At 42.1% G+C, this 27,798-nt stretch overlaps 1 protein-coding gene across 1 annotated transcript in view; it reads left to right on the top strand.

Moving 5' to 3' along the window:
- Dnah9 (dynein axonemal heavy chain 9) overlaps positions 1-27,798 on the top strand; it is a 343,066-nt gene that overhangs the window by 83,089 nt on the left and 232,179 nt on the right. Inside the window, exons 20-26 of the mRNA XM_032914418.1 lie at positions 12,535-13,405; positions 16,771-16,901; positions 17,553-17,679; positions 20,833-20,985; positions 22,143-22,268; positions 24,352-24,591; positions 25,213-25,373. Coding sequence (XP_032770309.1) covers positions 12,535-13,405; positions 16,771-16,901; positions 17,553-17,679; positions 20,833-20,985; positions 22,143-22,268; positions 24,352-24,591; positions 25,213-25,373 — 1,809 coding nt within the window. The remainder of the gene's footprint in view (positions 1-12,534; positions 13,406-16,770; positions 16,902-17,552; positions 17,680-20,832; positions 20,986-22,142; positions 22,269-24,351; positions 24,592-25,212; positions 25,374-27,798) is intronic.

The raw sequence follows: 27,798 nt of genomic DNA, 5'->3' as shown, positions 1-27,798 counted from the left end.
AAATTTACACTTTATTGTTGCACAAATCCAGCTCTACAAATGATAATAGGTGGAAAACTCCAACACAAGGAAGGAAACTACATCCTACAAAAAGTAAGAAAGTAATCTAATTTCAACTAACCCAAAAGAAGATAGCCACAACAACATAATTCCAATTCTAACAGCAAAAATAACAGGAAGCAACAATCACTATTCCTTCACATCTCTTAACATCAATGGACTCAATTCCCATATGAAAAAACACATAGACTAACAGACTGGATATGTAAACAGAACCCAGAATTTTGCTGCATACAGGAAGCATACCTCAGTGACAAAGACAGATACTACCTCAAAGTAAAGGGCTGCAAAAAATTTTCCAAGCAAATGGTCCCAAGAGACAAGCTGGAGTAGCCACTCGTATATCGAATAAAATCACCTTGCAACCAAAACTTATCAAAAAAACAAAAAGAAAAAAAGTAACACTTCATACTCATCAAGGGAAAATCCACCCAGATGAACTTTCAGTTCTGAATATCTATGCTCCAAATGCAAGGACACTCACATTCATAAAAGAAACTTTATTAAAGCTCAAAGCATACACTGGCCACACACAATAACAGTGGGAGACTTCAGCACCCCACGCTCATCAATGGACAGATCATGGAAATAGAAATTAAACAGAGACACAGTGAAACTGACAAAAGTGATGAAGCAAATGGATTTAACAGATATCTATAGAGCATTTCATCCTAAAAGAATATACCTTCTTCTCAGCACCTCATGGCACCTTCTCCAAAATTGACCATATAATTGGTCACAAAACAGGTCTCAATACATACAAGAAGATTGACATAATCCCATGCATCCTATCAGATCACCACAGATGAAGACTGGTCTTCAATAACAACAAAAACGACAGAAAGTCCACATATGGAGGCTGAACAATGCTCTACTCAATGATAACTTGGTCGAGGAAGAAATAAAGAAAGAAATTAAAGACCTTTTAGAATTTAATGAAAATGAAGGCACAACATTCCCAAACTTATGGGACATAATGAAAGCAGGGCTAAGAGGAAAGCTCATAGTTCTGAGCCTCCAGAAATAGACAGTTTTCTAGACAAATACCAGGTACCAAAGTTAAATCGGGATCAGATAAACCATCTAAAGAGTCCCATAACCGCTAAAGAAATAGAAACAGTCATTTAAAAGTCTCCCAATCAACAGAAGCTCAGGACCAGATAAGTTTAGTGCAGAATTCTATCAGACCTTCATAGAAGACCTAATACCAATACACTCCAAACTATTCCACAAAATAGAAACAGAAGGAACACTACCCAATTCATTCTTTGAAGCCACAATTACACTTATATATAAACCACACAAAGACCCAACAAAGAAAAAGAACTTCAGACCAATTTTCCTTATGAATATCAATGCAAAAATACTCAATAAAATTCTTGCAAACTGAATTCAAGAACACATCAAAACGATCATCCATCATGATCAAGTAGGCTTCATCCCAGGGATGCAGGGATCATTCAATATATGGAAATCCATCAATGTAATCCACTATATAAACAAACTCAAAGATAAAAACCATATGATCATCTCTTTAGATGCTGAGAAAGCATTTGACAAAATTCAACAGCCCTTCATAGTAAAAGTCTTGGAAAGATCAGGAATTCAAGGCCCATGCCTAAACACAGTAAAAGCCATATACAGCAAACCAGTAACCAACGTCAAACTAAATGGAGAGAAACTTGAAGAAATCCCAATAAAACCAGGGACTAGATAAGGCTGCCCACTCTCTCCCTACCTATTCAATATAGTACTTGAAGGCTTAGTCAGAGCAATTAGACAATAAAAGGAAGTCAAAGGGATACAAATTGGAAAGAAAAAATTCAAAATATCACTATTTGCAGATGATATGATAGTATACTTAAGTGACCCCAAAATTTCCACCAGAGAACTCCTCCAGCTGATGAACAACTTCAGCAAAGTGGCTAGATGTAAAATTAACTCAAACATATCAGTAGCCTTCCTCTATTCTAAAGATAAACAGCCTGAGAAGCAAATTAGGGAAACGACACCCTTCACAATAGTCACAAATAATATAAAATATCTTGGTGTAACTCTAATCAAGCAAGGGAAAGATCTGAATGACAAGAACTTCAAGTTTCTGAAGAAAGAAATAGAAGATCTCAGAAGATGGAAAGATCCCCCATGCTCATGGATTGGCAGGATTGATATAGTAAAAATGGCAATTTTGCCAAAAGCAATCTACAGATTCAATGCAATCCCCATCAAAAATCCAACTCAATTCTTCATAGAGTTAGAAAGAGCAATTTGCAAATTCATTTAGAAAAACAAAAAACGCAGGATAACTAAAACTATTCTCAACAATAAAAGAACTTTTGGGGGAATCACCATCCCTGACTTCAAACTGTATTACAGAGCAATCATGATATAATCTTCATGGTATTGGTACAGAAACAGGCAGGTAGATCAATGGGATAGAATTGAAGACCCAGAAATGAACCCACACACCTATGGTCACTTGATCTTTGACAAATGAGCTAAATCCATCCAGTGTAAAAAAAGACAGCATTTTCAACAAATGGTGCTGGTTCAGCTGGCATGTAGAATGTAGAAGAATGCAAATTGGTCCATTCTTATCTCCTTGTACAAAGCTCTAGTGCAAGTAGATCAAGGACCTCTACATCAAACCAGATACACTCAAACTAATAGAAGAGAAATTGGGGTAGAGCCTCAACCACATGGACACAGTGGAAATTTCCTGAACAGAATGCCAATAGCTTATGCTCTAAGATCAAAAATTGCCAAATGGGACCTCGTAAAATTGCAAAGCTTCTGTAAGGCAAAGGACACTGTCAATTCAACAAAATGGCAACCAACAAATTGGGAAAAGGTCTTTACCAATCTTACATCCCATAGAAGGCTAATATCCAATGTATACAAAGAACTGAAGAAGTTAGACTTCAGAGAACCAAAAAAATTGGGCACAGAGCTAAACAGAAAGATTATCAACTGAGGAATATCGAATGTCCAAGAAGCACCTAAAAAAATGTTCAACATCCTTGGTCATCAGGGAAATGCAAATCAAAACAACCCTGAGATTCTACCTCACACCAGTCAGAATGGCTAAGATCAAAAACTCAGGCGACAGCAGATGCTGGTGAGGCTGTGGAGAAAGAGGAACGCTCCTCCATTGCTGGTGGGATTGCAATCTCATACAATGACTCTTGAAATCAGTCTAATGGTTCCCCAGAAAATTAGACATAGTGCTACTTGAGGACCCAGCTATACCACTTCTGGGCATACACCCAAAAGATGCTCCAACGTATAACAAGGACACATGCTCCACTACGTTCATAGAAGCCTTATTGTAGTAGCCAGAAGCTAGAAAGAACCCAGATGTCCTTCATCAGTGGAATGGATATAAAAAATGTGGTACATTTATACAATGGAGTACTACTCTGCTATTAAAGCAATGACTTCATCAAATTCTTAGGCAAATGGATGGAACTAGAAACCCAAGTAACCCAGTCACAAAAGAACACACATGATATGCACTCACTGATAAGTGGATACTAGCCCCAAAGCTCAGAATACCCAAGACACAATTCACAAAACATATGAAGCTCAAGAAGGACAACCAAAGTGCGGATATGTCAGTTCTTCTTAGAAGAGGGAACCAAAGGCTCATGGGAGGAAATACAGGGACAAAGATAAGAGCAGAAACTGAAGGAAAGGCCATTCACAGACTGCCTCCTCTTGTGATCCTTCCCATAAGAAGCTACCAAACCAAATCACTGTTGTGAATACCAAGAAGTACTTGCTGACAGGAGCCTGATATCAATGTCCTCTGAGAGAGCTCTGCTCTCAGATCCTTACTGATGCAGATGAGGATGCTTGCAGCTAACCATCAGATTCTGCATGGGAGCTCCAGTGGAGGAGTTAGAAAGGACTGAAGGAGCTGAAGGGGTTTGCAACCCCATGGGAATAGCAACAATATCAGCCACCCAGAACTCCCATGCACTAAACCACCAACCAAAGAGTACATATGGAGGGACCCATTGCCTCAGCGGCATATGTAGCAGAGGCATCAAGAGGAGGAGAAGCCATTGGTCCTGTGAAGGCTCGTTTCCCCAGTGTAGACGAATGCTAGGGTGTTGAGTTGAAAGTAGGGGGTAGGAGGGGGAGCATCCTCATAGAAGTACGGGGAGGGAAAATGGGAGAATGGGAGCTGGGAAAGGGGATAACATTTGAGACGTAAATACATAAACTATTTAATAAAAAAGAAAAATGATTGCAATGAGAAAAAAAGAGAAAGGTTTGTTGCTAAGAGTGTTTGTGGAACACATCAGGTGACCATTCTTTCACAGTGCAAGGCATATCTTTTGGGCCTTCCTTTGTGTATACATTGAAAGTTCTAAATTGAACTCAGATGCAAGCTGGCAACACAAATGGGTGGGGTGGGGGGAGATTTGCAAGAGGTCAGTGTTCATCACTATCCTGTCAATGGAAGCCATATACAAGCCTTTGTGTCAACTGTCTACTTAAAAGTCCTTCAAATTAATCCATAGATGCTTACAGAAATATCTCTTCACAGTCAGTGACTGGTTGACAGGAACCAATTATGGTGTCCTTTTGTGGGTTCATCAGAATGGTGGTAGTCATCCCTCATGCGTAGGTAGCATGTGTGTATTGTTCAGCTGCTGGGCTATTTTATTTTCTTTCTGTCTGTGATTTTCTTCCTTTTCAGCACTCCTTCCTGTTGCCTGCCATGATGGTGTTATCTTAGCTCGCTTTCTAAATTCACATCTGTTAATTTCACATGCAGATGAATCTTTGGAAGAGAATGCTTTCCAAAAGAACTCTCGCAATAGTCGGAGAAACCAAATGCTGCTGAAATTTTGATGTATTTCTCTTCCAGAATCGTGGGGCTCTTGCCAAAGGGAAGCTTAGCAGGCATCAACTCCTGTGATGTTTTGTTTTGTTTCTTCCTTTGGTGCGTGTGAGTGTGTAAAATGCGTAGCCAACTGTGCTCTTGTCCCTATACATCTTGATTCTTTGTAGATCTCCAGAGCCTGCTGCATTCTCTGACAATACATGTTTCTGTCCCTGTAGTGGGCTATGCTCAGATTCTAATGTTCTTGTCTTTGAGAAGAAGAAGAAAATGAGTGTCTCATTAGGCCCTTGCCATCTGACAGGTGCTGCACAAAGTTGGGCTTCTGAAATTTAGATTCCCTCTTCGTGCCCAAGTCAAATGTTTCTTCTTCCTTTAGTTCTTCTAAGACAGCTCAGCATTTCCTAGCTGAGTTTCCACTCTTTACAATAATTGACTAAACTGTCATATTTAAATTCAAGGACCCTTCACTGCCTTTTCAATCTATGACAAATTGCACTGAAACCAATGTTCCCTGCTTCTGTCAGTCTTTGCCCTTCAGTACATGTTTCCTGACTGTAAAGAATGGTGCCACCATGGTACGTACTCTCCCTACCTTTTCAAGGCCAAGGTAACGCAAGGGTTTTTCATAGCCTAGAAGTCTATCCTATGAGTGACAACTCACAGAGAGACTGGTAGAGCTTTCAACTGGCCTCCAGGTTCTGGGAACAGCTGGCAAAGCCGACCCGAGGATGCCCTCCATTAGAAGCTGTGCACAGCAGCAACAAGAAAGAATAAGGTTTCCTAATGGCCTGACACAGGAGCATTAGGGAAAAAGAGGCCATGGATTCTGCTTGCAAAATACCTATTGTCATTTCCAACACTAGAGAAAAGAGCCATATTGGTTGTTAAATTAGTACCAGAGACATAGCAAAATGCTAACACAAAGATACATTATTGGTTTAGCTTGCCTGACTTACCAGTTAACCTGACTTGCTTGTGTGATTTAGGCTTCCATAGAGCACATGAGAGTTGGCCTCAACAGTGGAGTTAGCTAAGAGTAAAAGCACTAGAATTTTTCAGAAACATACGTCCCCTGACATCAACAAATTATAGCCTTAGGGATAACTTCAAAAACAAGAAATGAGACATGTTCTTGCTACCATCCTTAACTGAAACTGCTCACACATCCTGGGTGTTTATTGATTCAACGGCAAGTAAATTCCACTTGGGATTAATAATCAAGATGGATAGCGTTGATGTTCTATAGAAAGAATTCATGGACAAGAAGGCACGATGGCTGAAAGTATAAGGCTTGGACTGAGCACATCTGAAATGCAGGAATTGGGACATGAGGGTAGACAGAGAGGTCCAGATGACCCAGTCTGAAGAGTCAGCATGTGGAAGCACAGCCTTTTAGCTGCACAGTGGGCTTTGTTGTGACAATATTCGACATACCTGACCTACCAAACACCACAGCTAACAGCATAGTAGGGCCAAAAGGTCAGTTGTGCCCTTCATGATTACATGTCTGGTTTTCTGGTACCTGCTCTCTAGCATCGTGACAGAGGATTGAACTTAAAGCCTATTTCTAGCCTTAAAGAAAATAAAATGCACATTCCAAATTCTGGTGCTATTCCATGAGTACTGCCTTTTTGCCACTGTAAAATAAAAGACATATATTAAAGCATAAGATACTAGAAATTTTTCTGTAATATAACTCCCACTTTCACACAGAGCAGGACAAACTGAAGACCAGGTCTTAGCTGAGACATTATAACAGACATGAGTCAAAGTGCTAAGGCCTGAACTGAAGCAGTGTCCAAACTGGACTTGAGAAACTGGGTAATCAACAGGAACAAGGGGGAAATATGGGATACTTCATCTTTTAGATTGGACAAATGGGTAGATATTGGTCCTGAGATGGGCCAGTGCAGAGTGTGTAGAACTGGGGATCACAGTTCAAGGTGGGCACACCCAGTTTGTGTGCTGGTAGAGTATTATGCAGTATACATCATTCTTCATCCTGCATAAAGACGCCATGCTATCTGTAATCAGCATTTTTCGGCTGTGGCTAGCTTCCCAAGAGTCAGAACAGACCCTCCTGCTCTCTATGGACTCATATTTGAGCAACATATTTCCAATACATGATTGTACTTTTATTTATGCAGAAGTTTCTCCGTCAGTTTAAGATACTCGTTGCATCTTTACTTCAGTTTCAAAGACCCACTCTGCCCTTCCTCTCTCTGAGTTTATTGTCCTTAAATTCATTTCTTTCTCTAGATTGAAAAATGCTTCACTGTTGGCACATGAGTAAGGTTTATGGCTATCTTAAGTTGTTATAAAGGAATGTTTTTTGAGATAGAGTCTCATTATATAGTACAGTTTGGACCTTGCAATCTTCCTGCCTCAGCCTCCTGAGTAGTGGGATTATAGGCATGTGCTACCATGCCTAATTTATTCTAAATGTTTGATATTACTACTGGTTCTCATATGCAGAGATTCCCTCTAAGCTTACTCAAAAGTGATGTACTTGTATGAGCAAATATAGGAAAAGATCTTCCACAAATTTTGTTTAGACAACAAGTAAAATCATGCCAAAAACACAGTTAAATAACCATTGTTGGTTTCTGGCTGTTTCTGTGATGCGGGAAGAAAATAGCACATGTTATGACCTTCTGTGTCCTGCAAATGCCCCCAACTCACATCTTGTCTAGTAACTTCTTCCTCTATTGTGCACCATAATAAATTAATTGGGGTTTATGTTTTTTCATTTAATAAATCTTATTCTCACACCAAATAGTCAAATTCACACTCTAAGTTTACTGAAGACTCCTGAGAAAGTAGAGCTGACACATATCAACATTTCTGAAAGAAAAAAAAGCAGAAGAACTCTTTGTGTCTTGGTGATTGTTCTTGCTGAAACACTTGTCACAAAGACAATTCTATTTTTTTCCATTTAGTCCCTTATCTACTGCTTGTTGTAGAGAAGTCAGGGAAAACTAAGAGAGAATACTGTTTCCACTCTGAAAACTACCCCAAAGTTCTATGCAAAAGGTTGGCCCTGATCTGTGCATAGCGTTCAGCCACATGTCATGGTAGCCATGACCCACAAGCCAAAACTGATTCAGAAGGAGCAGGTGGGCAGCAGGCAGAATGCGTGTCCTGGCTAAGCTGGCACTAATGTAATGGTAAGTGTGTGTGTGTGTGTGTGTGTGTGTGTGTGTGTGTGTGTGTGTTTTATTACTGTACTCCTCACAGTAGTGAGGAGTAGAGTAAGCAGTAGTAGTTCAGGTCAACGGCTTTAATTAGGCTGCCTTTCCAACTGTTATGGCAGATATTTCTAGAGATAACTGAAAGAAGGAACAGTTCATGAAATAGAGTCCCCATGTCATCCTATTCCCCATTTCACCCTTCCATATCCTGTCAGTAAACACTCATATGCAGTAAATAGCAGGAAACAGCCAGTTCTCTATTCTCTTGTATCTATTAATCATTTCCCTGAGTAGCCTCTATGGCCCTGTCCAGAGTGTGGAAGAAGGTATTCATTCTCTATTAAGTCATGGACCCCAAATATCTACCTAAACACACAGAACAGAGCCTAAGCTTGGGAGTGGAGAAGAAAGATAACAGGAGATGAGAAAGGGAAACGCTGAGGTCCTTTGAAACTCAGGTCCTCCATGCCCCGGACTGCATGTCTGCTCTGTGAGCTCCTCTACACAGGAAGCTTTTCTGTTGAGGGAGGGTTATGCCCTGAAGCATGCCTTGTGGGGCAGAAGTGCAAAGGGTTGACACTCAAGGATCAGGAGCCATTTCCAACTGAGTATGTGCTTTCAGCAATCAGCAGAAAGGGACAAAAAAATGAAGTAAGGAAATAAAGCTAGGTATTAAGCTTAAGGAAGTCAGGTGCAGAATTAGAGGCTGCCAGGAGGTACCAGGCCAGAGAATGGGGGAGATTGGGGGTAGCTAAGGAGAAGGGCTTGGGAAAACAGGAAGCTGAAATTGAGGCAGTAAAGAAAAAGGACAAATTATTTAGGGCCTTAAACTCAGTTTTATTGTTAATGACAGTGGTTCCTATTAAAGTCAAATACCACTGCTGATGCTGGTGAGATCTAACATAGATGCTGGTGCTGATGTTGGTGCTGAGCTATAGGTAGGAGCTTTTCTGTGGACGTGAACATTGCCTTAGCACACCAGAGTCACTGCGGCAAGATTGAACACTGCTATGTCCTGGACCCTGTGATGAGTCTGACCATACTAGATTTATGTCAATTTAGCAAAGGTATAGTCATCTAAGAGGAGGAAATCTCAATTGAGAAAATGTCTCCGTAAGATCTGGTTGTAGGCAACTCTGTAGAGCATTTTCTTAATTAGTGATTGATAGGGGAGGGCTCAGCCCATTGTGAGTGGTACTGTCTGTGGGCTATTGCTTCTGGGTTATATAAGAAAGCAAGCTGAGCAAGCCATGGTGAGCAAATCAGTAAGCAGCACCCCTCCATGGCCTCTGCATCATTTCTGCCTCCACGTTCAAACCTTGCTTGAGGTTTTGTCTGGCTTAGTTCAGTGGTGGATGACAATGTGGAAGCATAGCCAAAGGAACCCGTTCCTCCATAGCTTGTGATTGGCATAGCCAAAGCAATAGCAACCCTAAGACTGAAATCAGTACCAGAATAGTGGAGTGTTGCTGGAACAGGCCTGACCATGGTATTTTTAAGGGGATTTTGGACAGACTTTAGAACTTTGGGTCAGAAAAGCCATTGAGTATTGGCTGCTCTGTAGGAGCTAGAAGATAAGAATGTGGAGAGCAGTGCAGACAACAGAGGCCTGGCTTGTGAAGTTCCAAAGGGAAGTGATCACTCTCCTGGGCCTTTTGGGTGAGGAACTGTGGTATCTGGTCAGCTGGAGCTGAAGAATGAGCTGTGGTTGACAAGAGACCAGAACCACTAAAGTGAAACCTTTATTTTGCTGGAACAATGGATGCTGGTCCACTGGGACTGAAGAATCATATATGATTGACAAGAGACTGTCATCACTGAGGTGAAATCTTCTGGGAAGTGTTTCCTCTGGATCAGGACACAGAAGCTGTGTTCCAGAGGCAGCCAAGGTTACACCTCAGGCTGGCAGCTGAACTTGGTAAAATTCACCCAGGTGGTGCTGGTGTTGAAGGCATGAAGGTCGGATTGAGAGCATGCTGGGGTTATTCCCTCTTGAAGTAAGAAAGTAGTTCATTAATTTTCAGTTTTACAGGAGCCCACAGTTAAGAGACCTTGAACTTCAAAAAAAGGGTTTAGAGTTTTACAGAGACTGCATTTTAAAGAAGACTAAATACTTTAAAAGAGGCAACTGTTTGTTGTTCTTTTCAGATGCTATTTCCTTTCCCCTTCTTCTCTGAGAGGTTAGATTCCCCCACACACACCCAGATATCTCCCCACCCTAGAACATCAAGTCTTTGCCATATTAGTCTCATCCTCTCCTACTGAGGCCAGACAGGGCCGCCATGGAGACCGAGTAGCACATCTGCTAACTAAGTGGCCTGGGTCCAGCCCATGTATGCTCTCTGGTTGGTGGCTCATAGTTTCTGAGAGCTCCCAGGAGTTCAGGTTAGTTGACTCTGTTGGTCTTCCTGTGGGGTTCTCATCCCCTTCAGGACACTCAATCCTTCTCCCAACTCTTTCATAAGAGTCCCCAACCTCAGTCCAGTATTTGGCTGTGGGTATCTGCATTTGTTTCAGTCTGCTGCTGGGTAGAGCCTCTCAGAGGACAGTTATGCTAGGCTCCTGCCTACAAGCATAACAGAGTATTATTAATAATGTCAGGAACTGGTGCTTATCCATGGGATAGGCTTCAAAGTGGGCCAGTTATTGGATGGCCATTCCTTCGGTCACTGCTTCATCTTTGCCCCTGCATTTCCTTTAGACAGGACAAATTTGGGGGTGAAAGATTTTGTGAGTGGGTTTGTTTCTTATCCTTCCCCTGGAGGCCCTGCCTGGCTACAGGAAATGGCCTCTTCAAGTTCCATGTTCCCACTGTTTGACATCTTGGCTTAAGTCACATGCACTGACTCCTGGGAGCCTTCCCTATCCCAGGTCTCTGGGACTTCCTTGAGAATAGGAAGTCCAGTGGAATATTATTCAGCTATTTAAAACAAGGACATCATAAAAGTGTGCAGACAAATGGAAAGAACTAGAAAATACCATTCTGAGTGAGGTAACTCAGACCCAAAAGGATATGCATGATATGTACTCAATGATAAGTGGATATTAGCCATAAAGTATAGAATACCTATGCTAAACCCTACTGACCCAAAGAAGTTCAACAAGAAGGAAGGCCCAAGTGAGGGTGCTTGAATCACACTTAGAACATGAAACAAAATAGCCATAGGAGGCAGAGGGAGGGAAGTAACTTGAAGGGGAGGCAGAGGGAGGGACATGGCAGGCAGGATCTGTGTGGGGAGAGACAAGAAAGAGACGCAGAGGGCCAGGAGAATGAATGGAAATCTGCAGCTGCTGGGGGTAGGGGGTTAAGAAGCAACTTTTAAAGTTCGAATTTTTAACAATGTGGCACATTTTAATTTTGTAAGATGTTTTACATTGTGATGTCTTTTGTATGGTCTTGGGGATAAACATCAAAGGAAAGGTTGTGGCTTAACAGTGATGTGTTTGTGTTTCAAGTTGATAAGGGTTCAGTTGTGCTGTGATTTATGTCAATTTAACACAAGCTATCATCATCAGAGAGGAGGGGACCTCAGTTGAGAAAAATGTCCCTGTAAGATGGGCTGTGGGCAAGCCTGTAGAGCATTTCTTAATTAGTGGTTGATGCAGGAGGGAGCAGCCCATTGTGAGTGATGCTACTGCTGGGATTTTTGCTCCTGGGTTTTATAAAAATGCAGGCTGAGCAAACCAGGAGGAGCAAGCCAATAAGCAGCACCCTTCCATGGCCTCTGAATCAGCTCCTGCCTCCTAGTTCCAGTCTTACTTCATTTCCTGTCCTGACTTCCTTTAGTAATGGACTGTGATCTGACAGTATAATCTAATATAACTCTTTCCTTCTCCACTTGCTTTGGTCATGGTGTTTCATTAGAACAATAGTCACCCTAATAAGGACACTGCTTTAAGTGATCTGGGAGATGTTTGTGCATAGGAAACTCGCAGCTTCTAGAAAGTCCTAACAGGCACGACTGAGAGCACTGACCCTGCAGCAGACAAAAGCAGAACAGTCTAATGAGGGCCTGGATAGGGACCCTGAGGTTAAGTTTGAAGAAGTACAAGATGACAGGTCTATTTTTATCTTCTTGGATTTGGTAAAAGATCTAAGCAGGTCATTGCTCTTTTATAATTGTGTTTGGCTTTTGAGAGGTTTTCACTATAAAGCCCACACTGATCCCAAGCTCAAGATCTTCCTGCCTCAGTCTTCGAAAGGTAAGAAATAGAGACATGTGCGACCCCACCCTGCATTTCTCCGATGTTCTTGAATAGTTCTTCCTCTAGTGGTTACCCAATTCCATTCAGCCCGGGATGAGAATTCATGTTAGGAGCCTTTGCTCTGCTGCGGGTACTAAACATTTCAGCAGATGCTACCTTAGTGATTCTAGGAGTTGAGCCCTGTGTGCTATGTTTACCAAGGGAATGTGTTGTGCTTTCTAGGTTTGATAGTATCAGTCCACATCAAATGCTAGATGTCTGGCACATGGAGATCCAGCACATGGAATCGATCATGGCAACCATCTCCAAGTCGGCTGATTTGTTTGAAGTCAATGTTCCTGACTACAAGCAGCTGAGGCAGTGCAGAAAGGAGGCCTGCCAGCTAAAGGAACTCTGGGACACCATTGGAATGGTGACTTCCAGTATCCAAGCCTGGGAGGCCACCAGCTGGAGGAATATCAGTGTGGAAGCCATGGACTCCGAGTGCAAGCAGTTTGCCCGGCAAATCCGCAACCTAGATAAGGAGTTCAGAGCCTGGGATGCATTCACAGGCCTGGAAAGCACAGTACTGAACACTCTGACCTCCCTGAGGGCCGTGGCTGAGCTGCAGAATCCTGCCATCCGGGAACGGCACTGGAGGCAGCTGATGCAGGCCACAGGGGTGAATTTCACCATGAATCAGGACACCACCCTAGCTCACCTCCTGCAGCTTCAGCTCCACCACTTTGAGGATGAGGTCCGGGGCATTGTAGACAGAGCAGTCAAAGAGATGAGTATGGAGAAGACATTAAAGGAATTGCAGACTACCTGGGCCAGCATGGAGTTCCAGTATGAGACCCATGCGCGAACTCACATACCCTTGCTGCAGTCAGATGAGGACCTCATTGAGGTCCTGGAGGACAATCAGGTGCAACTTCAGAACCTGATGATGTCCAAGTATGTTGCTTTCTTCCTGGAAGAAGTGTCAAGCTGGCAGAAGAAGCTGTCCACGGCTGACTCGGTCATCTCTATCTGGTTTGAGGTGCAGCGTACCTGGTCTCACCTGGAGAGCATATTCATTGGCTCGGAAGACATCCGTGCTCAGCTACCCCAGGTAATAATCAGGGAATCCAATGCTACCTAGTCTCTGGTCCATGTCAAGGGAAGGCCATCCCAATAATGTCAGGGTTCCTTTCTCTGCACTTCATGGTACCTCCTACAAACACTAATCTGGCCCACCAGCAAAAGAAGAAAAATGGTAATATGTTAGCAACAAGTTGCCTTTACGTGAGGAAGAGAAAGGAGTGATTTAGTTTGTGTGCTCTCTCTCTCTCTCTCTCTCTCTCTCTCTCAAGTACTCATGAGAAAAAAGATAGAAGACTAGCAGCTGTGGCTTGGGAATGACTCTTTATGGGTCAATGCATATAGGGCTTATAAGACAAGTAGTCAAAGAAACTGAATCTTATTCTCAGGAAGTTCAAGATCATCCTCCCCAGGCAGTGAACCATGCTGCAAACCTTTAATTGGCACAACCATGCCAGATACCAGCTCTCTGCTCAAGACTAACAACAGATTTCCCTAAAATATATGCAGCCATCATTACCTTCCCCTTCTCATTAGCCCTAATTAATGTATCATTATCCACCTCTATCTCAGAGGACTCTAATTCCTCCCTTTTTGCCCTAGACTTCTGTATCCATTCAGTACAGCCAGTTCTTTGCTGACAAATTAGTTTGATTCTAAAATGTCACCAGTTGTCCAGGCCTTATTAAGAACTTAAAGCACATGATGCCACCCAACACTGCCGTTCTCCATCACATCTATTGACACATGCTAGTGCAATAAGGTGGCTTAAAGGGTGACATTCACAATGGAAACTAACAGGGAACAATTCTGTAGGGTGCTTGTAATGAAGCCAATTCCAGACTTTATTTATCCTAAACACCAGCACCTGACGAAGAATAGGCTTAATTAGAAAGGGCAAGGACATAGGCACAGACTTTGTGAGAGAGTTTAAGAGGATTTTGAGAACCCTTTATGAAAAACATTAAAGAACTGGGTCTCTGGATAGTGCCACAGGTTTGTGCACACAGCCTGTAAATGCCTGCATTTCCTTCCTATTAAAAACATAAAGAAAGGAATTCAGTCGCATTACACCCTAACTAGTAAGTATTTTCATCCATTATGTCTATTTCCCAATGTTTCTGCATGTACACACATAGTTTTTACATAATTGCTTCAGGAATAATTAGAGTTTTCTGACTGGCTCTTTTCATTTGAACATTTACGCCAGGTATTTTCCATACCCTCTGTCACCTTGATACCATTTCATTCTCAGTCAAAGCAAAACACTTCATGGAGAGGGGACTATAATGTACTTTACCCATGTCCCTTGTCTCTTGATCTCCTTGGGCAATGGCTGTGGCTTACAGGTAAGACAGTAGACCTAGACTTCACCCTTAACTCTCCCACATTGTGGAAATTACTGAATGTCTTCATGCCTTGGTTTCTCATGTGTAAATTGGGACAGATTCTGGTACCTCTTTCAAAAACTCTATTAAAACAATGCACACAGCATATACCATTATGTTTGCTGTTTGCAATAATGCCATCTATTCTTACTAGGTGCCACATTTAGGCCAAAATGCTTTATATATTATATAATTAATATTTATACATAATATATTTACATATTACCTTCTAATATATAATAAATATAAAATTTTGTAATATATAATGTATTTATATTAACTTCTTCATAGTTTTAGCACCATGAAACTGATGACATTAAATAATTTTGACAGCATAGTGATACAGTTGAGAAAAATCTTTGGTCATACAAAGATTTCTATAGATCTAGAAAAACCATCCATTCTGCTGCCCACTTGACTTAGGAAGAACTTATTGGACAGTTAGAATAAGAGTGGAGAGTCCCTGAGACTTTGTTAGGGGTCTACAAGGTCCACACTACCTAGTGATCCTGTGTGCTATTTGACGGTTTGACCTCTGCTCTTCCATGAGCACACATGAGCTGTAATGTTGCACAGCCTGTCAGAGCAAAAATCAGAGGCAGAAACCCATGTGGGAACACTGATGAGGTCCATTAAATTAGGCAGTCCTGCAATTTGGAGGTTGAAAGGAAAGCGAAAGGATGCTATTTGGGTTTTCAATGTAGCAGTTTGGGTTTTATTTTTAATACATTTTAGATTAAAAACATGGTGTTAGGCTAATGTGATAGATTTATTATTGTCACATCTTAATTTTATTTTGAAACCTCAAAGCAAACTCCCTGTTCTCTGGCTTTTTTCACCCTCCTCTGTCACAATAATTGCGGGGCTTTCGACTCAGGCATTGTGAGGAAGACATATCCGCTGGGCTTGGGCTCCACATGCTGCCTTTGATCAGTTGTGGTTTTTCTATAATGGTCTGCAAAGAGAAGTTCCCTTGATTGTGGGTGAGAACTACACTTATCAGCAGTATAAGGATAAGTATTTAGGATGTAGTGATGGATTATATCATTTTAGTAATGTGGCGGGCAGTTGTAGGCTCTCCTCTGTGATCCATGACTTTTCTAGCCCTGAGTAGTTCTTTGGCTAGGTTCCTAGTACCAGGCATGATTTCCTTCTTATTGAATGGGTCTTAAGTCCAATTAAGGAGCTGCTGGTTACTGCCTAGGTATAAGCGTCACTGCCGTACCCTTAGGATTGTGGTGCCATGCTGCTTGATGTTGTGTCTCATGGGTGTCATAGCTTGAGAGGACTGTTGGTTTCTTTCCTCCCTTGGGAACTTGAGTGCCACCTTCTGGTATCGTGAAGGCTAGTCTTCAGGGAGGTGGCTTTCAGGTCATTTTAGGGCCCTGTATCTGAAGTTCATGGTACCTCTAGCAATAGGGACTTACCTTCTACCTCTGACAGGGGAAGGGGGAAATCTGGGGCATCAGCAAGGACTATAATATTTTGGGAGTCTCTTGGACAATCCTGACCAATGCAAAAGAGGGTTTCTCATGGCTGGTATTGAGAATTTGTCAGGTAGTCTATAACTCCTGAGGAGAGCAGTGTCAGCCCATATGGGAAATTTTCATCTAAACTCTATATGTATATTTATATACAGACTTAAATGTGTTATAGATATTTAAGAGTAGAGAGTTAAAGTATGATTCCTATGACTCTTTAAGACATCCCTAAATACTCTTATTTTGCCTTCCTCTTTGTGTATACCCTTCTTCCTCCACCCTAACACCACCTGTACTCTTGAAAGGAATTCAATAATTTAAAAGTTTCTTTTAAAATACTTTAGCTTCTGGTATACATTAGCAGATCACATGAATAAGCAAAAGAAAGGGTTCCAAGATGACCATGTCCAAATGCTGCTCTTCCTCACCTGGGTCTCTTCATGGAATTGGACTGATTTATGCCTCCAGATTACTGCAAGGGCCAATGTGAGACAAGTATTATTATTTTCCATGTGTTTCATTTGTAGGACGCTAAGAGATTTGAAGGCATTGACTCTGACTTCAGAGAGCTGGTGTATGATGCTCAGAAAACTCCAAATGTGGTCGAAGCCACAAATAAGTCAGGTCTCTATGAAAAACTGGAAGATATCCAGAGCAGGTGGGTCCGCTCACTGCCCCTGCTGTGGGGAGGAAACAAACTTTCCTTTTCTGCCTCTGACCTTTATTATCTGCCTGCCAATGACAGCATGCTTGGCCTTTGCTTTGCCTACAGGTTTGGGTAACACAGGGCATGGTATCCTTACGAGAGTTGATATATGTGTCAACAGATGTGTGCATTTGCGAATATCCCTAGGTATTCTTTATTCTTCTGTTTGTTTATATCTTACATATCGCAAACATAGTTGTCCTTCAGTTTCCACTCAGCATTGCTTCCAAGACAGCCTGCAGATATTCAGAAGTCTGGGCAAGTTCCTTATGCAAAATATAATTGTATATAACCTGTATAGCCCTCCCATGGGTTGTACCGCCCTCTGGTCTATTTATAATACCTAGCGCAATATAAATGCTTTGTAATGGTTATGTTGTATTGTTTAGGGATTAAGAACTAAAAATGTTTGGATGCATTAAAAAAAAAAACACACGTGAAGAGATTTTCTGAGCATTTTCAATTTTCAACCTGAAGGTGGTTGGACCCTCAGAAGAGGAATTTCCAGACGCTAAGGGCTGACTTTATTTGCATTTAGGTAATGCATGTGCAGCCTGGGAATAAGCATACTAAACTGTAAGAACCTGTGCTCTGTGCTCTCAGGTTGTGCCTGTGTGAGAAAGCCCTTGCGGAGTACCTAGACACCAAGAGACTCGCCTTCCCTCGCTTTTACTTCCTGTCCTCCTCTGACCTGCTGGACATCCTTTCCAATGGCACAGCCCCACAACAGGTAAGTTGGGTAGCAACTTCAAGATCATCCAAATGGCTGGGACACACAGCAGGAGGCTCCTCTTCCATGTTCCTTGGGCATCTCTGCTCCCTTCAGCTTTCTACACACACACACACACACACACACACACACCACTCCTCACAGGCCACCCACCTCCCTAGCAGCTGAAACAGACGTGGAGTTGCAAAGGAATATGAAATTAAGCCTCCATCAGGAATGCCTTTGATCTGGCTCCGAGGTGACATCTAGTCAATTGTGGTCAACAGTGACAGCTATATAAAGAAGAATGATCTTCTGTCACTGGCAGGATGGCATGCATGGAGCTGGAGGAGGTGATGTGAAATGAGATAAGTCAGTCACTGGAAGACAGATGCCACATGTGGAGGCTCAAGTTGATCTCACAGAAGCAGAGGCAATGACAGTGGTTACCAGAGGAATGGGGGATGGCTAGTGAGTGAAAGGTACTGGGTGTGCCATGACTCAATAACTTTTAAAATTTGATAGCATAATAAGATAACTGTAGTATACCACAGTTTACATATTTCAAAAAAGCTAATAGAAGTTCAGTAATTCCAATATAAGAAAGAACCAGTGTTTGATATAACCAGTCATACCAACCACCCTGACCTGACCATATTTGTTATATAGATCTGTTGAAGTGTCGTATCAGACCCCATAAATCTGTACAATTATTGTGTACATATTTGTAAATTACAAATAAGAAGAATGATGCCTAGAGTTTCCAAGAGGCCTATAAGTTGAGTGATTTTATTGGTTAAATCATAGGGTGGTTCAGTCAAAAAAAAACCTGTGAGGAGTCCCAGGTTTGGGGCTCTCCCCTTTAATTCTAGTCATTTGTTGGCAGATAGGCTATTATTGTTTTAAATGGTTTTGCCTGTAAAAGTGAGGTTTGCTGAATAACATGGTTTTCGAGTGTCCGAATAACTAGATGAAGCTCCCTTGGTGTTTGCATCCACAGACAGTGGACCTCCAACTGAATAAGACCCTGTGGAGGGTCTGTTATGAGCACACCCTCTCAGCCTCTCCCAGAACTTCTGATTTCCTGGGTACAGGTGTGGCTGTAGGCTTTGTTTTTTTAGGTTTTCCCACATAAGCCCATACTTTTAGAGCCAATGCCATTGGCCTTGCAGTCTGTGTCTCCTGCTAAATGACAGGTGCTGCCTCTGTTCACACCTGAGATGAGTTCATAGATCTTTCATTTTGCCTCAGACTGAAGATGTATAGACCAAACATTCAACTGAGAAGTTGTTTGGCTGAATTCCTTTCCTCCTTCTGGGTGATTTTTTTATTCATTTGAAGTACAAAGGGGTTTCTTTCTCCTTTTTTTTCTCACACAGAAGGTAGCATACTGCATATTCCTGTTTGTACTTTGTCTTCATGGGGGAAGGGCAGAGTGTCACTCTGTGGTCCAAGCCAACCATAGACTTGTGATGCTTGTGCCCCTGCCTACTGAGAATTCAGGCATGTGGTATTAGTTTTGTACTTCGTACTTTGCATTTTGTAATTTTTTACTTAGTTGTATGTCTTTCATCTCTGTCTCTGTCTCTGTCTCTGTCTCTCTCTCCTCCCCACCCCTCCACTCCAACATTTGCATGATACTCTATTCTGGTGTATCATAGTCACGCCACTACATCACTATTATTTTCTTATCTCAAATGAAGTGGCATTGGTGCCACCTTGTGTTTTGGAGACCCATCTTTTAGACCTAGAGATATTCCTAGAGAGTGCTGGCTGAAAGTAAATACACAACATCCTTGTTTGCACATACCATAATGCTTCCCTGCACAGGAACTGTCCCCTTGGCATCACTGCCAACCATGCCTGAGAGCTTCTCCAACAGAGCCAAAAAGCAGATCCAGCAGGTTTTCGGTTTACTTGTTAATAAGAAGCAAATACTAAAGGGCATCGTCCTTGCATTTGTGGTCCTTCTGATTTTAGCCTGCAGATTGAGTTTCCCCAGTGGCCCAGGCACAGTGAAGTTTAACTATATGTCATATCAGTATTCTGCTTAGAGTTGTACTAATGCCATGTGTAGAAAGGGTCAGACTGTCCTCATCCTGTCTATAGCTTTAGTACCTAAGGTACTCATTCGTAAGTATTCATTCTCATTTAGTTGTAATAAATAATCCATTCCTCCCATATCCTAGTGAATGAAGCACAGTAAAGGTATTTCCTGACCCCTCTTCTGGGTGAGCAACTTAATGAATTGACTTAGAAGTCATAGTGACGTGGGGTTGGAGATTTAGCTCAGTGGTAGAGTAGTTGCCTAGCAAGCACAAGGCCCTGGGTTTGGTCCCCAGCTCCGAAAAAAAGAAAAGAAAAAAAAAAGTCATAGTGACAGTAATTTCTTTTTTATCTAGATGTCTAGCTATAGAAATCAAAATTTATATTAATATGCAAAATATGTTTTTATTTATGTGTTTGCTTTATTTTGTTAGTTTACTGACACTTGAGATTTACCACTACCTGGAAACCATGGATTCTGTTGTCTTGACAGTTTTCTTCCGCAATGTTTTAGAACATTTCTATTATACTAATCTGCCCCTGTCCCTTTAGGTTTTCCACACATCTGTAAACTGAGGTCTGTTACCTTTGGCTGCAGAAACTGTCTTCTCTTTGAGTGTAGACTTAGCTCTTGGTCCACTTCCTTGGCATTCTTCAGAACTTCTTCATTTAGTTTTTGTCAGTTGAACCTCGAGTGCTGTTAATGCTGCTGTAAATTGATTTTGAGTTTGCTTCCTTCGTTTCTTACCAGCCCATCTTTCATCTTGCGATTTACAGTGCACACATTTCTTCTATTTAAATGAGAGCAAAACCAAATGATAGTTATTTCTCTTTAGGTTACACATTCATTCCTGTTTGCACTCCTCTGATCTCAGGAGAGGGCGCTGACTCCCATGATGGAGTCACAATGGTAGCAATGTTCCCACCAGTTTTATATTCTTACTGTCATGTCTGTCCAGCTCACATGGTCCCTATCTTTATACCTGTATAGTTGCTGTAATCTTCCTTCAACACTCTTGACATTTACCCTTCTATGTTATGCTAGAGTTATCTCTGGCATACCCTAGACAACCATGATTAGCTTCCTGTGCATCCTATCAAACCCTTTGCCATGACTTCCTTTCTCAGGTTCAACGTCATCTTTCCAAGCTCTTTGACAACATGGCTAAGATGCAGTTCCAGTTAGATGCCAGTCAGAACCCAACCAAGACAAGCCTGGGCATGTACAGCAAAGAGGAGGAATATGTGGCCTTCAGTGAGCCCTGTGACTGCAGTGGACAGGTGACCTACAGCCTCTTCCTCTCCTCATACCTTGCCCACCCCTTACTACTCAAACCAAATCTATGAACATCAGTTTCTTCAAGCCAGAGCTTGTGACCTGGAAGAGAAACTTTTCTTGACTAGGGTCCACACTGAAGCTGCCTCTGATGCCTTACTCTCTCCAACATAAACATATGTCAACATTTTTGTTCCTTCACTCAGCAGAGGCCAGTGCTCAGAGAAATAAAATGCATACAGTCACTGCAGTCAGCTATGAGGAGATTTTCTGGTAATTGACAGTACAGAATATGTTAACACAGCCACCCCTGAGGTACCCCATGGGGGAATCTGGAGCTCAAATGCCTTCCTCAAAAAGAAATGTCCTTTTCTTAGATGTCTCCTCTCTGCAAATATAACCCAGAATCACTTCATCCCATAGTTCTTTTCCTCAGAGAGCCCACTACACGCCCTTTCTCTAAGAAGTCCCACTACACCTCCAGGCCTCTCACATCCAACTGCAGGCACATGAATCATAGGACAATTCCTTCCTTACACCCTACCCTGTCCTTCAGCACCACTGAAGTAAAGTTCCATCCTGTTCATTATTTATAGTGATACAGCCAAGCATTGTCCCTGGGGAAATGGGACTCACTTCCCATGAAGATACGGCCTGAACAAGAAGGTCTTTCAGAAGTTTCTACAGAAAGAAATTCTCCTATCAGAAAATAGTCCAAACTTCTCAGCTAGATGCAGGTGGCTGGCAACCTTGAGTTATAATTTAGAATATACACCTTTGATAAACTGAGACCAGAAGGCATACAACTGAGAAATGCCAGCTCAGCTAACATCTTTATGATGTATAGACAAGTCCATGAGAATCAACTAAATCTGCTTCAATCTGGGTCTGGGGTTCTTTGTATGAGCTCTAATTAGCATTGCACCACCCCGTCACCTGTTGCCGTCTTCTTCTGTGTTCCACATTAGCACATTAGCCTAGCTCTCACTCATTACACCCAAGATTATAATCACAAAATGCCTTTGCCTTCTGGCATCTGATTTGTATACAATGCTGGAACTCCTCCGTTGTCTTCACTCCCTCAGGCTGGCTGAAAGAAAACAGATAGTATCGACCAACTCTTCTCAGGCTGTTGAAGTCTAACACAGAGCTCTTCTTCCAGGTTGAAATATGGTTAAATCGTGTGCTTCATCACATGAAAGCCACTGTGAGGCATGAGATGACAGAGGGGGTCACTGCCTATGAGGAAAAGCCCAGGGATCAGTGGCTGTTTGATTACCCGGCTCAGGTATTTTCCTAGGTGAACCTTCCTAGGCTTCTGTCCTTGTCTGTTTTTCTCCTCCAACAGCCTCTGTGGACCTTCTGAGGGAGAAAGGCCTCAAGCTAACTACCCAGTGCTTCACAATAGGAAAGGCTTGAATCCTAGACTATTGTGAGGACCAGAAGACAGAGCAGAGGCATTGACAGCCATGATTGAGTTCAACCATTGCTTTGGAAAATTTGGGTTAAGTTATCTGTACCATTGCTTATAGGAAAAAGATGTGAGCAATTAAAGTCTGAATCCCCTTATGTATGGATGTGCCAGATTTTTGCTGACTATGAGGGGAAGCTCAGCAGGAGACAAGATGAGGCAACCTTCCCTGCTGGTATTCACAGGCTGCTGAGGAACCTAAGCACTTGTAAATCACAGGGTAGGCTCAGAACTCCCTGGCATCTATGACTGGCTAGTAAGGTCTGAGATTATCTTCCTGTGGATATACTTAAGACAAGCAAACGAGCAGAGAGGAATAGAGAAGAGCTGGGCATGACTGAAGCTGGATGGGAGAGAACAGGAAGCAGCTGATGGGGTCTATCTTGGAAACTGGAAGCCAGTTCTTATAGACCATGTTACAAGACTGTCTTGCTCACAAATTTCAACTGAATTCGGCCCATGTTTCTCAGGGAGGTCTCGACTTAAAAGACAAATGAAAGTTTTAATGACTCTGGCTGCAGTATACCCACTCTTCTTGCATCCTAGAAATGGGGTAGTACTGGTGTGGATTGTGTTGATTTATCTAGGTGTTGGGAACAAGGAGAAATAATGGAAACCATAGAACTCGATTAGAGGGATGGTGGGTATTTGGTGGGATGAGAAGGAATAGCACCAATCTTTGAACATTACCAAGTGCCTGAGCAGGTAGGAGAGGCCAATAAAGAAAAGGAGCAAAGAATCTTAAAGGGAAAGTCTGGGACACAGTCACCACGAAATTTAAAAAGAGCTCTTGGTAGCAGACGAACAAATCTCCAGTTACTTCTATCAGATCAATCAAAGCAAAGACAAAGTCTGTCCCTGGGTGACTTAATGACGTCATTTCAGCAGAGGGCAATAGAACAGGTCACATGGAAGTGGGCAGAAGGGTCTGAAGAGAGCAGAAAGGATGGAGTGTGTGTAGAGAGCATGGAGAAATCGGGCTGTAGAGAGAAATGCATCCCATCAGGCCATCTGATACAGCACCACTGCAGAGGACACGATCTCATAAGAAAACACAAGTAACCTAATGGATGGGACTGCTTACAACAACTATTCCTGTTTCATGAAGGGAATAACTCCCATGAGGTTTCCTCATAGCATCAGTCCTGTATTAGAATTCTGAGCCAAAAAATATATTGTGCCTCCTGCTCATAAATATGTAGTATCTAGAACAATGTCTCCAAAATCAAATGAAACTACTGATGAACTATGCAACTAAATCCTCCAGTATAAATACTCAAAAGGATGTATTTGCCATGTACAAGTTCACAGTCAACAGAAGAAATGTTGGTTTAAATCCCCCTTTCTGTGTTTATTTATAATCTCTGACAAATACAAGCATAAAGACCACATTGTTTCTTTTACTCGTCTGACCTTCAAAAGTACTCATTTTCAGGTTGTATATTTTGGGAAATTAAAGATATGGTGAAAAGATTAAGAGCAAGCAAATGTATACTCCTGCATTAGAATACTTGAACCATGAACAGATCAAAGGCTAAGCATCATCGAGATGCTCAGTGTGCTATACTCCCACATGGAGTAGAGGTACCGTCTTTGAGAAATAAGAGGTTATTCCTGTAGCTATTCCTAGAAACCTCGCCATCAGCCAGAACAAGCCTTTGGCTGTTCTCAACCATAATCCAGCTTTCAAGAGCAGAATGTGCTCTTCTCATTTGTGCTGTAATTAGTTCACATCTCTGAGGACTTGGAGCATATGGTCGCCTTAGTCAATGATCAGGAAAGAGGGAGGGAAGGGGCCTTTCACCCACACAGTCACATCCTGAACTCTTGCTGCGTTGTGAGTGGGTTGCTTGGAAACAGCCCTGGTAACGGCCTTACTAAGCAGCTGTTGGTCCCACAGGTGGCTCTGACCTGCACTCAGATCTGGTGGACGACAGAGGTGGGTATTGCATTTGCCAGGCTGGAAGAAGGCTATGAGAATGCCATGAAGGACTATTATAAGAAGCAAGTGGCCCAACTCAAAACCCTTATCACCATGCTAATCGGGCAGCTCTCCAAGGGGGACAGGCAGAAGATCATGACCATATGCACTATTGATGTGCATGCCCGGGATGTGGTAGCCAAGATGATTGCTCAAAAGGTAGGTGCTGTATCACCAGATATGTTTCCCATTCCCTCTGGACAGCTCCAAGATAGCCCCTGGATCTACACATCATCAGAATGAGAAGCATGGTAGTTCCTGCTTCCTTTCGAACCTTCCAGCGCAACAGTATAGGGATAGTCCTTGATAGATGATAGCTCAGTGTATGATGTTTTGACTTAATGGAGGTAGGAAAGCAATATGTATGTATTAGAGACTATACTTTTATTGTAGTGTGTAATTAAGAATATGAGCTACTCAACACAATCCTGTATTGGACATTATGTAAAATGGTTTTATCCAACTATAGAGTAATGAAAATACTTTCACTGTGTAAGGTGGTTATGGTATTTAGTAGGATAAGTGGATCAAATTCTTTTTCCACTTAAAACATTTCAATCTATCATGAGCTTATTATCGGGATGTAACCCCTGCATAATCTGGGAAATATCTGTAATCAGAACTGCCTATGCTTTTCTGTTTTATGGGTCAGAGTATCCTGCATTTTGAATTATCAGACAACATCTAAGCTGCCTAGAGGCTTCTATGTCCTATGAACAGAGGGCTACCTATCTATAAGGCACTACAATTCACCCATCTGATCTGCCACTCCTCCTTCAGGTTGACAATGCCCAGGCTTTCCTCTGGCTGTCACAGCTACGCCATCGTTGGGATGATGAGGCCAAGCACTGCTTTGCTAACATCTGCGATGCCCAGTTTCTATATTCCTATGAGTACCTGGGAAATACCCCTCGCCTGGTGATCACGCCTTTGACTGATAGGTATGTGCTGCTGCCAGCTACTGATTGGTCTCTGTTTCTGGACAGGCTAACCAGTGGTCATCCAGAATCAAGGTCATCATAATTTGCTGTCTGTTCACATAACTTCAGGAGAGAGAATCTTGTTTTCAGTATTCAAGAGAGCATATTCTCTACCCTTCACCCTAGTTCATAAATGAATGAACTCAGGCTGCTCTTGGCAGCCACAAAACAGAACTAAAAAGAATGCAAAGTGGTCTTCTCAGAACAAGCATCAGAGCCAGTCTATGAACTGTAGCTTTCTTGAGGAATTGTTGAGGCCATGAGGTACCCAACAATAGATCCAATACATGCTAGCTGCTTACCCACACCAAAAGTGACTTCACATTTGATCTTCCTAACTGTCAAGAGGAGGTAGTAATGCACATGATCCCCCCACCACAACTCCTGAGGACAAGACAGTAATTCTAAAGAGAAGTTATGAGGCCGGGGAGTATCTCAGGTGGTAAAGTGCTCACCCTGCAAACAAGAGGCCCTGAGTTTGTCCCCAGTTCTCATATTTAAAAATACATATGCATTCTCAACTGGGACATCTATTCACCTCTCATCCTCAGAATAAAAACCTGTAAGGAACATACTAGCAACCATTAAGGTATTTTCAATGTTTCAAGAGAGCATATTCTCTACCCTTCACCTTAGTTTCATAAATGAATGAAATCAGGCCTCACACTGAGCTGCTCACTGACATTTCCAGATGACTAAAATATTCTCTACCCTTAAATACCAATCCTAGTGAGAAGAAGGTAAACACATGCAGATAAAAATTTAACTAGAACAAGGGGCGGGGAGAAAGTACTAGGCCTTAGACTCGACTAAGGCTCAAAGCTATTGGCTGTGAATTTCCAGGGATGGGACACAGAGTGTACCCTCTGAGCACAGAGGATCCCATCAAAGCAGGAAGAAAATGCCTAGAAGTTTTTGAGCAACAATAAGAATCAAGTGCCTGGATCTTCAGGGCCTGCTGGACCCAGGGGGAGACTGTCAGGGTGGCCATCCTGCAAAATCTGTGTCTGTACCACTCTTGCTGGCAAAAGGGACTCTAGCATCTGTTTTGTTTCTCTGGATGTTTTAAGACAGCATCTCCCTGGAATGCACCATACAGTTCAGGTTGGCCCTGAATGTGTGATAATCTTTCCTCAAGCCCGCACCACCACACACAGCACATTTGTCAGTTGTCGCAGTAGACGCCCTCCCCCCCCCAAGGGAAAGAACTGTAAGTAATCATTACAGGAATGTCCCAAGCAAAGTCGTGGAAATGAGAGACCTTGGAATGGATGCAGACTCCTGACTTTGGGAAAGGCCAGTCACCGCAGTCAGTCTAGGAATGTAAAAGATGTGTTCTTTATCCAATAAGTAATGATGAAAAGTGGCTGGGTATAAAATTAACTCAAATAAATCAGTAGCCTTCCTCTACACAAAAGAGAAACAAGCCGAGAAAGAAATTAGGGAAACGACACCCTTCATAATAGACCCAAATAATATAATATACCTCGGTGTGACTTTAACCAAGCAAGTAAAAGATCTGTACAATAAGAACTTCAAGACACTGAAGAAAGAAATTGAAGAAGACCTCAGAAGGTGGAAAGATCTCCCATGCTCATGGATTGGCAGGATTAATATAGTAAAAATGGCCATTTTACCAAAAGCGATCTACAGATTCAATGCAATCCCCATCAAAATACCAATCCAATTCTTCAAAGAGTTAGACAGAACAATTTGCAAATTCATCTGGAATAACAAAAAACCCAGGATAGCTAAAACTATCCTCAACAATAAAAGGACTTCAGGGGGAATCACTATCCCTGAACTCAAGCAGTATTACAGAGCAATAGTGATAAAAACTGCATGGTATTGGTACAGAGACAGACAGATAGACCAATGGAACAGAATTGAAGACCCAGAAATGAACCCACACACCTATGGTCACTTGATTTTTGACAAAGGAGACAAATCCATCCAATGGAAAAAAGATAGCATTTTCAGCAAATGGTGCTGGTTCAACTGGAGGTCAACATGTAGAAGAATGCAGATTGATCCATGCTTATCACCCTGTACAAAGCTTAAGTCCAAGTGGATCAAGGACCTCCACATCAAACCAGACACACTCAAACTAATAGAAGAAAAACTAGGGAAGCATCTGGAACACATGGGCACTGGAAAAAATTTTCCTGAACAAAACACCAATGGCTTATGCTCTAAGAACAAGAATCGACAAATGGGATCTCATAAAACTGCAAAGCTTCTGTAAGGCAAAGGACACTGTGGTTAGGACAAAACGGCAACCAACAGATTGGGAAAAGATCTTTACCAATCCTACAACAGATAGAGGGCTTATATCCAAAATATACAAAGAACTGAAGAAGTTAGACAGCAAGGAGACAAATAACCC

The sequence above is a fragment of the Rattus rattus genome, chromosome 9 (assembly GCF_011064425.1).
Source record: "Rattus rattus isolate New Zealand chromosome 9, Rrattus_CSIRO_v1, whole genome shotgun sequence".
NCBI lineage: Eukaryota > Metazoa > Chordata > Mammalia > Rodentia > Muridae > Rattus > Rattus rattus.
Note: the sequence above shows the minus strand (reverse complement) of the source record. Positions and strands in the feature narration are given on the sequence as shown.